Genomic DNA, 13,685 nt, shown 5'->3' with positions numbered 1-13,685 from the left:
ATTTTATGAAATTTAATAAATCAAAAAAAAAATATATTATATACGTATTATACATATAAATTGTAAAATTAATTATGAATCAAAAATGTTAAATATATAATAAAAATAAAATTATTTATTATACGAAATGAAAGTTATAGCAATGATGTTTTCAATAAACCATCATAATATATCTACATCTATACTAGTTTCAATAAAATGTTGCTGTTCTTTAAAGCCGCCTGGTAAAAATTATGGACTATGGTAATGGACAAATTAAGTGGAACCTTGGTATTTATCGAAAATTAAAATAGTATGATTATATGCTATTACTCAGGCATGTTATATGCTACTGCTCTATTTTAATTAACAATTTTATAACAGCATTGTATGTAAAATGTTATTAAAACTTGTATTTCGTTGTTGATTATAGTCTTACAGAAATATTTACAATGCTAAACTCAAGATGTTTACAATTTATAAATTTACTATTCTACTCGCATTATTAATTTAAATACAAACAAAGTTCCTGTTTGTATGGCTGAATAAGCCCATTTCCTTTTAATTTGTTAAATTTTAATAACTGAAATTAATTAGAGTGTATGTACGTATATGTACGAATATAGAATAAAAAGAAACTCTTAATAAATTAATTATTAATTTGATTTTTCAAGCTCATTATTTTTTTTTTTTAATTTTATTACAAACTAAAACTTATATATATAATACAAGTAGCATAAAACTAAAACATAACGAGAAAATAATAACGAGAAAAAACTAAAAAAAAAAAAAAGAAAAAAATAAGAAAAACATAAAAAATTTTCTCCTTTGAAAAACTAAAAATTCAATTTTATGTTTCATACTTTCTTTTCTTTTCTTCCTTTTTTTTCAACTAACAACATTAACATAATAAAATTATTATTCTTTTTTTTTTTTTTAATATAATTTATTAAAAATTTGGCATTAATATTATTATTAATTCTATTATTGAATTAAATCACGTTTTACTTTCTTGAATAGTTGGAGCATTTTTTTCATTTTGTATTTTATGATTTGATGTTTCATTCTCTTCCGGTATCGATTCACGACGTTCTTCATCCTAAAAATATAGTAAAAAAAAAAAAATAATTAAATAACTTTATTAGCATAGTTATTGGATTGTAAAACACCTATGTGTACTTAAACACTTAATATAGAATTAATTTAATTAGTTATGAAACAAAGCAAACAAAGATTAATTTTACAAGGACATGATTCTCATGCAAATTGCATACATATAATTAGTGAAATATTATTAGGAATTCCAAATAATATGCATGGAAACCATAATACATATAATTATTTTTATAGATCCAAGAAGTTGCAACTAAAAATTATTAAATGTTAAATTTAATTCATTAAAAGTTGAAAGTCAATCAAAATAATTGAAATAGATTTCGGTGTTTGGAAACGTGAAAAACTGTAATTTTCGTAACTTTTGTAACCCTTGTAATTTTTGTAGCAAATCGAACACCAGCAACTAGATCTTTGATACAGAATAATGCCACATTTTTAATTAGAGTTGGAATAATATCCCACATGTTTTGATTAGTTACTTACACATGTTATATTTTAATGATAATTTTTTACCATCTACCGCTTAAAAAAGGTTTTTTTTTTCACATGAGAAGTTTTTACGTTTTTAATTTAAAAACTCAAATAATATTTTAAATTTATGATATATTTTAATATGTTTAAGATTACCTGTACTAAAATTTTCATTTTAAATGGTTTAGTATAACTGGCTAAATAATAACATTATAAAAAATCTAAACATAAACATTTTTAAAAAATATACAAAAGTATTTAAAAAAATTTAATTATCTACGGTATATATAATTATATCGTTAATTACTTTTGGTCTTTGCTTATTTATATAAAATGAAATTAGCTTTTGTGCAGATTTAGTACGTCAAAACTCCATGAATATTTTAATAAAATTGTAAACTATTGATTAATATTGCATTAACTCTTAATTATTATTTACTACATTGCAACATGACAAATATTAAAAAGTTAATTATATAATAATTGAATATTAACATGAAATGTGCTGAAAATAATGTAAGAAAAAGGTACTTCTTCATTTTTAAAAATGCTGAACAATCAAAAAAGCCGCAAGCAATAATAATTAGGGATTAGAAATTAAAATTAGATAAGCATGCATTTAGAAAAATTTTAAAACAAATTTTGTTACCGAAACTAATATTGAAGGAGATTTTTTAAATTCTGTTCCTTGAACTACCGGTAATATTCCACTCGGATATTTTTTCATTCTATTACTTCGATAAAATTTCGATTCTATACCCTAATTTAGAAAAAACAAATTACTTCTTTTTAGAATATTGATGAAATACAATTACAATAATGAAATAATCTTAAATTAAATTGAATAAAATTAAACTATATAACAAAAAAAAAAAAGAAAAAATCATTTCATGTTAAGCAAAAAAGTTTGCATTGAAAATTACAATAAATAATTAAATGGAATATACATTTCTCTGATCACAATATTTTAAATTAGAAAAACTTATAGATGGACAATGATAAAATTTTTTATATACATAATTAAAAATTCTATATATTTCTACTACAAAGTTAATATAACAAAAACATTACATTATCTCATATTTATGATTTCTAAAATTATTCATCTACACTCTATTAAAATTCGAAATAATGAAAACAATTAATTAACTATTCGAGTTCAATGCAATCCTTTTCCGTATTCTTTTATTTACTTACTTCTAATACAACAGCTTCTAAAGCTGGTTGTGAAACATTTTTCGAATTTAAATTCGTACTTAATTTTGGTGCACTATCGGCACGATTTCTTCCTAATGAAATATTTGATGTAATTTCATTTTTACCTAATACTGAATTATTTGATACTTTATGATTTATTTCTAATGCTGATTTTAACAAATCAACTTTTGATGCACTACCACCAGTACTTGTTTTTGAAGTTTTCATTGATTCTATATTATAACTACTACGCCTGTGCAGTACATGATCATGGATATCAACCTAAAAATAAAAATTAGATTAATTACAACAATTATAACCTATATTATAATAATTAGTTACTCTTGATCCTCTTGGTAATGAAGTAAGACTTCCAATTTGATTATATTTGATCATTAAACATAAACGTTCTTGTGACATAGAAGTACCAGCATCTTTTTTCATTGGTTCTGTTAATTTTTCACATTCAGGGTCTTCAACATCTTCAACATAATCACCATCATCTTTATCATCAAGTTGATGATCAAATTTTCTCAACCAAATTAAATGTAATAAACCATAAGCGATACCGCCAACGACGGCTAATAATCCCATGTAACGGAACGCGTCACGAGTTCCTACATGACCAATTAATAAACCACCAGTAAATGATCCACTACCCCTACCTTTAATTAATAAGTATATTTTACTCAAATAAATATTTAAAATGAATACTTTATTCAATAAAACTAATACAAACCTAAACTGAAATGAGCCATTCCAAGAACTCCTATTAATGTGGCTAATAAATTTTTAGGTGCTAAAATTGAACAATATGTTGCCGCCGCAACCCACATTAAGTGACAAGATAGAGCTTCCATTGCTTCAAAAGGAAAACACCACCATGCATTCCTAATATCAAAAAGTCAAATTGTAAACTTAATTTAATAAACCCTTAATTTTAAAATTATACTGAATTTGCAAAAATCATACGTACTCAATAAAGGAATAGCCAACCAAACGTCCAGCGTGCGAAAAGAAAGCAATAATAATTAAATTAACATGTCCAAATATTCTGGTAATTTTTTCGGCCCCATACAAAAATGGTATACTAAAATAAAATAAAGAAATACTCACTTTAATATTATTGTGTACAAATTTTTAAGTTAACTTACCTGCTAACAGTTCCAACTGTTATGGTAATACCTTAAAAATAAAAGAAAAATAAAAAAAAAATATTAAACAAATCATTTATATTAATTAAAATTAATTTACCTAATAAATAGTTTGGAGCTCCTAATTCTTTCAAATATAAAAATAAAAAACTTTCAATAAATCCCCAAAAGTTACCCAAAGCGAATAAAAATAGAATAAATATGATAACATGTGGCATTCTTAATAAATTCCATAAATCTCGGAATACATTATCAGCTGGTAATTTATCACCTAATGGCATTAAACAAACCGAAAATATTGAAATAGTTAATAAAACATCATAGGTGTAAAATGCAGCAGAATAATCAGTGTAACCAAGTCCAGTTGAAGAGTAATCAATCATGATACCAGTAATTGGCGAAAAAATAGCCATACCAATACTTGAAAATAATCTTTCACGTCCAAAATCACCACCATATTTTTCTATCATTGTAAGTGCAATTGGATCCATTATGGTTACTCCTGCTGATAACATAATTGTTGCTAGAAATCTATTACGAATAAATGAGAATTTGTAGAAAACATTTTAAACGAAATTAAATGTTTAGATATTTAATAAAATAAAGGAGGCAATATACACCTTAATACAAAATAAATCCAAAATATTGTGTCATCACTTTCAATATAATCTGGTGGACAAATATCCGGTCCATTTTCTACAAATCTACACCTTTGAATAATACATTCAGCTGTGGCATCAGTCAATTTTTGCCTATTAATTGTTTTATTTGTCTCTGTAATAAGTCCACCACAACGAACATCTTCATCATCTAATGCAGTATAATTAACTCCAAATTTATTTAACAGTTTAATTCCAAAGCGAGAATTTAAATTTGTTACTGTTTCATTATCGTCATGCTCAATTTCTATACCAAGATGTTCAGTCGGTTCAGCTAAATCTGGATGCATAAGCAGCACAAATTTATATGATTCCAAAACTTGAGGCCAAACAGTAGTTGTAATATTTTCAAGAAATTCTGTTGTCGTTATGTTATCTAAAAAAAATTAAAGTGAAAGAAATTAGGCACTTATTTAAATTAAATATTACTATTGAGAAATAAAAATCACTTTTTACTTGATTGAGTTGTAGAAGCTTCTGTTACTGTTAACAAATCTAAAGTTGAATAATCAACTGTTTCCGATTGCACTGTAAAAGGTAAAATTGTTGTATTTGGCACGTCCGGTGTATCTGATGTTATTGTAGTTGTGGTTAATAACTCCTGTATTTTTGCAGTTGTTGTCGGTAATTCTGTTGTTGTTGATGTAAGTACAGTAGTTGTTGTTGTTGTGGTTGTAGCTGTCTTTAGCGAATTAGCTTTTGGTACACGTTTTCCAACCGAGCCGGATGGTTTTGGTGATAATATTTCTATTTTTGGATTTTGTTCAAATAATAAACAATGATCAAAACATTGGTCAACAATTAACATCATTTCTTTTTCTTCGGGACATTCACGACTTGGACATGGTGACCACCAAAGCTAAAACAACAAAGTTAGATTCGAAATGTTAGTATCTTTAATTTACTCATTTAACAAAATAAGAACCTCAGCATCCCCAGTGTCTGGATGACGAATAACATAAGCGGCTGGCATTGTACCTGGAATTTCCTGTTGCGGAATGTACAGCAACGAATGATGAAATATCGCATTTAAAACTAAACTCATAACAACAACTGGCTTGTATTTTCCGAATTTATCAACCAAAAAACCTTAAAGAAATATTTCAATTATTTATATATGTGTATTTCAACATCCAAAATAGAAGTTTTCAAGTGCATATTTGGTGGAAGTTTTTAAATCAAAATAATGTAAGTAAACAACGCGCCTAAGATGTACATATGTATATATGTACATACATAATATGTTTGGTCTTGATAAAAAATTACGGTGATATAAAAGTGCACATATGTATGTCGAGTTAGAATAATTAAAACAGTGCACCTAATAGTAACAATTAATAGTTAAAATCTTTGCTATAACTTTTTTTTTTAAATACTTTATATGTATAACTTTTTTTTTATAAAAGTCAAAAGTTGAAAGGTATAAACATGTCATAAGAAATATTATAATATGTTTTGCTTATTATCCTTTGCAACCGCAAGATGTCATAAAATTAAAAATTTAATTTTTGTTTATTGACTTTCCTATGTGTCAAATATTGTACTTTTACAAAAAAGTACATTTTGCATCTGTTTAAATTCGCAAAATTGATTCCTATCTCAATAAGTACTTTACATACTTTACTTTATGCGTTTTCGCAATCGCTATAACACTGTGTTACATACGGTCTGTCACATTGAACTACTATAGTTAATATATTTGTTTTAAAAAACTTTTATTTATAAATCATGGTTATACTTTCTTAGATCTTTGCCCACATAGGTACATAATTATAATTAAACTGTATATTTATAACATAAATAAAATAAATATTTTACAATTTTTATTCATATACATTGCCGCTTTTGTTTATACTATATACTTAAATATATATACATATATTTTTGTTGATTATTATGTAACTGCGGAAACATATAATTAAGTTAAATTGAAGAAAATGTGCTTTATATTGGTGAAGCACGCAAATAATTTAAAATTACGAATTTTAAATGTTATTCATTGTGTAATATTATAAAAATTTTAAACAAAAACTAAAATCTATAAATATTACTTTATCCGAATTGCAAATAATATTATTTTATAAAGATCAAATGGTATCACTATCACATATTTTTCAAATTGAAATGAGATTAAAATTAAAACAAAAATTTCACTGATTTAAATCAGGGATTTGAATTGAATTGCGCTAGAAGATGGGATTCTTTTTTATCATTTTTTGTTCAGCAATTAAAATCGGAACTAGTGCACATGAAAATAAGTTTGCATTTTGCTGATGGATGGAGGTAAATATGTAAAATTTAAAAAACATTTTGATTTAGAAAATTTTTTGTTCATTTCTAGGTTTGTAATATACTGAATTTTTAAACTTACCTGTAATTGGGGGACTTAAAAATGTCGTAAACGGTAATGCTAAATAAATAATGGCAATTTCTTCAACTGTTAATCCAATCGATTGCATATGAATTGTTAAATATGGTAAGAGAGATGAGGTCGCTGTTGAAAAACAAAAAAATTATTTTTTATATCATGGAAAAACTGGTCTTTGCAACTATAAATTATTTAATAGTAGTAGGTATGTAAAAATAAATAATTCTTTAATAAATGCGTGTATGCATGTGTAATGTGTACTTGTACAAGTTTTAGTAGTGAATTACTCTATGTAACTTAAAAGTCAAAGTCAAAATATTTAAAATTCTAAATTATTCTTCTTGGAATGATAAAAAAGAATTAGACTTTCACTCTACGTTTGCACTCAATAATTAAAAGAAGGTCAAAATAGGAAAAAAAAAATAGAGAAGATGTGAATAGCCGCATGTAAAAATTTTCTTTTTATTATTTATTTATTTTTGTTTTTGTTCTTTTGTTAATTTGTAAATTTACTTTGCGGTCAAGGTACTAACAGGAAGTTTTTATTTATTAATTATTATTCATTTTCTTAAGATTAATTTATTTTTTTTATGTTCTTATTTTTTTGTTGTTTTATTAATTTTGGAAAGTTTTTCATGGCTGTTTGTGTGGAAAAATGTTGTGTCATAAGTAAATATTTGGTGTATATTTTTAATAATTTTTTAAGCTATGATTATAAAATTGGCTGTTTTTTATTATATAAATCAATTTTTTCTTTAAATATTTAGAGCTAAATTTACAAAAAAAAAATAATTTTGTATTATTTTATAACTATAATATTTTATTATAAGGTTTAATTAATTAATCAGTAATTTTATTAAAACATTAAATTATATTTAATAACAAATTTTAAAATACAATTAAACAAATAATATTTTATAAGCTGAGTTAATTAAATTTAAACATCGCTGATTACGAGAAAAAACAACTAATATAATCTAATATAATATTTTGCCTAAATTTAATCATTTATTGTAACACATAATTATTTCTAAATGAAAAATAATATTAATAATAAAACAAATACTTTTATTATGTAATGCAAGCAAGCATTTTGCAGCTTATACTCGTATATAATTTAAAAAAACCAATTAAAAATTTATAATTTTTTAAATGAACATATGTAGTTGTAGCGTTAGAGAGATATATAATTCGTACGTTCTATAACATTAATATTTATATATAGAATCATATATGTAGTAACCCTGAGATTGCAATTGCAATAATAGTATAGTACGAGTAATGCAAAATTCAGCTTATAAATTCCAATTGCTGAATTGTCACGGTTATTTTCCATTAATTAAATATTGCTTAATAAGGAAAATATAATGTTTTAATACAGCGTTATTTATTAACTATGAATTAACTAATTTTTGACTTAATTTTAATGTGATTAAATATTGCAGGGAAGATATCAACATATTGTCAAATTTTTCCATAATTTTATATTCTGCATATATTATTCAAATTTGCACAATTCATCAATGGAAAAAATAAAAACTGAAAATATTGTGTATCAACGTACCCGTGACTATAGCAGCATCGAAATTGAATAAAAGGCAATATTTATTCTCTGGTAACTTTCTTAAGATTTACTTAATCAGTATAGATAGAAACGATGCTTGGAGTAGTGAATAAAGTGTTATACTGTTAGATAACACATGTGAACAAAACAATTCCCATTCTTTTAATTAATTATGCTAAGTTCTTGTGTTAGGATATCGAGTATATCTTTTTATTGCATATAATAAATTATTATATTCAATATTTTACTTGTTAATAGGAAAGTTATATTAGCTATTAACACGTATTATATTAGCTGTTAATACTTGTTAATATTAGAAAGTTATAAAAGCAATAAAATGTTAATAATTAAGTATATTTAAAAAAAACTATTAAAAATTTTAATTTTTTTTTAACTTTTAATATCGTAATCTGGCATTATCTGATCAAATTTCAAATTTTATATTTAATTCAAAAAAAAAATTATTTTAATTCAATGTTTTATATGGAAAAGTAGAAAAATATATGCAATTTTTCGTTTTAAATTTTTTAAATAAATTTTCCTGCAAGACCTTGATTATCTAATTATATATAATATTTGTACACACAATCATACACACGCATTCATACTTTAATATATTTATCTCATACGTCTTATATAAGTAACATAACTCATTAATTTATATAAAATATATCAAAATAAAAAGTTGACATACATTGTTATAAATTTTAGATACAATAAAAGTTTTATAAATACCAAAGTATGTATGTACTAATATTGTGCACTATTTTTCTACAAAATAAAAGTAAATTTATTTAATATTAATATATAGATTTTACGTCATTTGTATTTATCATACATATATATATATATATATATATATATATATATATATATATAGATATGTGACAAGTTTTTCTATTGTATTGAGACTTTGAAAGAGCAAAGATTATATTTTTGTACATACAAAACACTTATACATACATATATATACATTAATGTTCAATTAAATGGCATGAAAAATAAAAATGAGAAATAAAAAATATATGATTTCTTTATAAAATATATGAAATAATCGGTTTTGATAATAATAATTCAATTACTTATTCAAATTTTAGATATTTTAATATATGTATGTTAAATATATAATAATATGAATGTATGTATAATAAAATATAAAAAATACCACATGTCTGCTATTTCGCCTATTATTATCAATAGTAATATTTAAATAAATTATTTTGATTAAGATAATATCCAAATTATAAATTGATTTTCACAAAATCTTAATTATTAATTCTGGAATTGTAATTTTGTTGAAAAAATAAATACTTATATAGATTAAATGTGGATTTTCATTGATTTTCATTGATGTTTGCTATACAAAAGAAGGAATAAAGGGTTTTAATTATAAAAACAGCGTTTTATAACAGAAATTATTATTTCTTTAAAATATTTTTCATTTTTACCCAAGTGTGCTGTAAACATATGTATTTGCAAGTAAAGTTTAAAAAGTGAAAAATCTACATTACTGTATCTAATTATGATATACATTTAGGTATAAAGTCGAACCCATTGAAAAGTTTATTAAAAAATTATGTTTTTTGTTCTTATGTCCGATTTTTCCGTTTGCTAGTTTATAAATGTCCGATTTTATATGTATTTAATCCGTTGTTTATGCCCGATTTTTCTTATAAGCTAGTTTATAAATAATTTACAAATTAGATGATTAAATGATTCCTTTCAAACTAAAAAAAATGTGTTAAATCAATTATTTTTTGTGAATAAGGAGTTAGGCAAATACATACAATGTTTATATTAAATAATAAAACATATTTTACTATATGTACATTTAGCATTATCAGTAAATTTTCATTTTTTATAATTTTTGCTATTTTTATTCCGACCTTATCCTATTAATCGGTAATATAACCGACCTAGCATTTTTTTCTTGGAATTTTTACTCTTATTATTTGGGATTTAATTAATTATTTTTTATTTATTTATATATTATTCTATTTAATAGTTGTTTTTGTATTATTGGTTTCATTTTTAAAACTCAAAAATTATGTTGAAACTAAAAATATTCTAATTTTTGCATATGAAAGCAAACAAAATGCTTGTTACATGAATTACAGACCATATTATAAATCCTATCCTAATAATTTCTAATATAGCACATTATTAAATCCTAAAATAAAAATTTAACATCAAACTGCACCATATTTGATTTTTAATTTTAAAACTTAATAATTTTGAAAACACTAATATATTGATATGTGAGTTGGTTATTTTGAATGTGGTCCAATTAATATTAATTGGACAATTTAAAAAAAATAAGTCCAATTTTTAAAAAAAACTAAGGTAATGGTAATTTTTAATGAGCTATAGACATCTTCTCTCCACAGTTAAAATCACAATTTCAATAGATTTCTATAGACATAAAATACACAAAAACAGTTTTATCTCAGTATATGAAAAAATGGACTTATAACACTTTCAAAAAAGCCAGCTAATACAATATGAATTTGAATCTTAAAATAATCTTAATAAATTCGAAATTTATGAAATTTGCTTATATTTTCAGAATATTGCAATTAGTTAATTTTTTGTTTTATTTATATTTAATAAAATATTTATATTACTTATTTAATTTCTTATTTAATATTATTTATCTTCTTGTTTTAATTTCAAATTTTTCTAATTAATTTTTTTTTTCAAATTACTCAAAAGAAAAACAAATTATTTTATTTTTCTTATATACCTACATATACATAAATATAACTATGTAGTGTAGAGGATTTTTTATTTACCCAAGTGACAGGAAATATGACAACAGAGAATTTTATAAGTACAAAAAAAAAATAATATAATAAAAAAATTTTCCATATTATTCCACATAAATACTATAACACATACTTACAAATTTTCGTAAAATATTATAGCGAAAGTATTCTATACAGTATTTAATTGAAATGAAAAAAAAACCAAACAAATAAAAAAATTCTAAAATTAAAACATTGAATGACGAATGTAAATAGAAATATCAAAAAAGGAGTCATTTTTATAATATTGTACATAAGTTTTATTTGTTTTTTATTTTTTTTTTTATTTTTCTTTAATTTCAAAATTTAAGACACTATCAGAATAATTAAATATTTGTATATCTCAATCATTCATTCATTATCACCATAATTTTTAAAATAAAATATGAAATATTTATATTCCTATATATATGTATATATAGAAAACATCTGTATAATAATTGTGTCTACTAATACATACATAAAAACACATATACAATAAATTTACGTATATATATTCAATGTACAAATCCATTTTTAACAATAATATTATTATGGAATTTTCTTTAATAAATAAGTAACAGAAATTATAAAGTATAACAAAGAAGTATAACAATTAAAAATATTATTTGAACAAACTTGACACTTAAATGGATCACTCATATTAATAAATAAAGAGAAAAACAAAATTGAAATTGTTATACAACAAAATAATATCACTCATATTTCAAAATCATCACTCAACTCATAATTTTAAAACGAAATAAAATAAAAAATAAAAACTAAAACTGATAGATAAAAAATATTTTTTTTTTCTTTTTAAACACATTTAAAATTTATGATTATATGGAAAAAATAATAAAGAAATTTCACAAAAGGAATATTTATTTTACAATACTTAAATATTTAATTTTTTTTTATTTATTTAATTTATTTTATAAATATTTTATATTCAAAAACAGAATAACTTATGACTCATATTCGCTCTTAATTACAATTAAAAACTCAAATATATATTTAAATTTCACTCTCAATTTTTTATTTATATATGTAAAAATATAAGAGTGTGTTAATTTCACTCTCTTTTCATCTCTTTAATTATAATTTAATTTTTGGCTTATTTCTAATTTTTATTATTATCATTTTTAAATTTTTAAATTTATAATGGCAAAAAAAAATAATTAAAATTATTACCTCCATACATAACGAATAAAGTTATTTTTAACATAATTAAATTTGGATTAATTCCACGATTACGACAAAATTTGCCAAAACTTGTCATATCCGGCTTTTCATTTGTATCAGTCGCTATTTCTTCCCCCATTTTTCTTTTTATTTATTTATTTTACTTCTTTTTTTTATTAGTATAGCTTATATTATTATGTGTATGTGTATATTTTTTATAACAGTAAATTTTTATATTTTAATTTAATTCTTATTATGTATTACTTATGTTTTTCGTTTTGTTATACTGCTTCTGCTATATTATTTTTATTTTTTTTTATTTTATTTTATATTAATTTACTATTTTTATATTTTATATTTTTTTTTTTATAGATTTTTTTATATATTTTAGATTTAGATTTTTTGCACAAAGCAAATATATATATTTTTTTATTTTTTTTATATTATTTATGTATATGTATTTATATATATATATTTAAATATAATGTGTGCATCTGTAATAATATTAAAGTTATTTTAACTGTATATTATAACAGTAATTTACACTTGACAATGATTTATTCTTATTTTATTTTTTATTTAATATTTTATATAAATAATTTTTTTTAATATTACTTTTTGTTTTTTTTTGATTTTATTATTTTATTATATTTTTTTTCTTTCAATTTGACATATATATTTAAATTAATTTTAATGTATTATTTTTGATAAAATATTTATATTTTATAATTGGAAACTTTTGAATAATATTTAATTAATTTTATTAATTAATTAATTTTATTAATTAATTAATTTTTTTTAAACAATTTTTCAATTTTTTAATTTTATTTAATTACCAAAAATATTTATGATTATGTAATAATTTAATAATTGTTATATTATTTTGATTAATTTTTATATTTTCATTTAATTAAATGCGATAACTCACAAATATATATATATATATTTTTTTTTCATAAAGAATTAATTTATTTCATTTTATATATAAGAATTATTATATACAAAATTTACTGTGCCACAATTGAAATTTGAAACTATTTCGAAAAATTAATTACAATATTTCAAAATCGAATAAAGGAAACGCAATTCTTAATAAATACAAAATAAATAAAAGTTTTAGGGATTTAATTAAAAATACTAGAACCACGAACGAAGAAACCGTAAAAGAAAATTTAATTAAAAAAAAAAAAACTAAAAATTAACTATTAA

General features: G+C 21.7%; 1 protein-coding gene across 2 annotated transcripts; it reads right to left on the bottom strand.

Moving 5' to 3' along the window:
- Positions 1-689: 689 nt before the first annotated feature.
- Positions 690-12,832, bottom strand: LOC129608737 (uncharacterized). 2 transcript variants are annotated; one of them, XM_055520412.1, is made up of 13 exons: positions 12,486-12,832; positions 6,948-7,070; positions 5,502-5,665; positions 5,033-5,435; positions 4,538-4,952; positions 4,018-4,448; positions 3,918-3,948; positions 3,740-3,853; positions 3,503-3,654; positions 3,106-3,428; positions 2,764-3,045; positions 2,216-2,326; positions 690-1,078 (listed from the first exon to the last, which is right to left on the bottom strand). In XM_055520412.1, the coding sequence occupies exons 1-13, from the start codon at positions 12,613-12,615 to the stop codon at positions 977-979; spliced, it is 2,781 nt and encodes a 926-aa protein (XP_055376387.1). In that variant the 5' UTR covers positions 12,616-12,832; the 3' UTR covers positions 690-976. The 2 variants fall into 2 exon arrangements, with proteins under 2 accessions (XP_055376387.1, XP_055376388.1); XM_055520413.1 differs by lacking the exon at positions 2,216-2,326 and having other exon boundaries at positions 691-1,078.
- Between the last annotated feature and the right edge of the window lie 853 nt (positions 12,833-13,685).

Source organism: Condylostylus longicornis, unplaced genomic scaffold, assembly GCF_029603195.1.
Source record: "Condylostylus longicornis isolate FDR11 unplaced genomic scaffold, ASM2960319v2 ptg000034l, whole genome shotgun sequence".
Classification (NCBI taxonomy): Eukaryota; Metazoa; Arthropoda; class Insecta; order Diptera; family Dolichopodidae; genus Condylostylus; species Condylostylus longicornis.
Note: the sequence above shows the minus strand (reverse complement) of the source record. Positions and strands in the feature narration are given on the sequence as shown.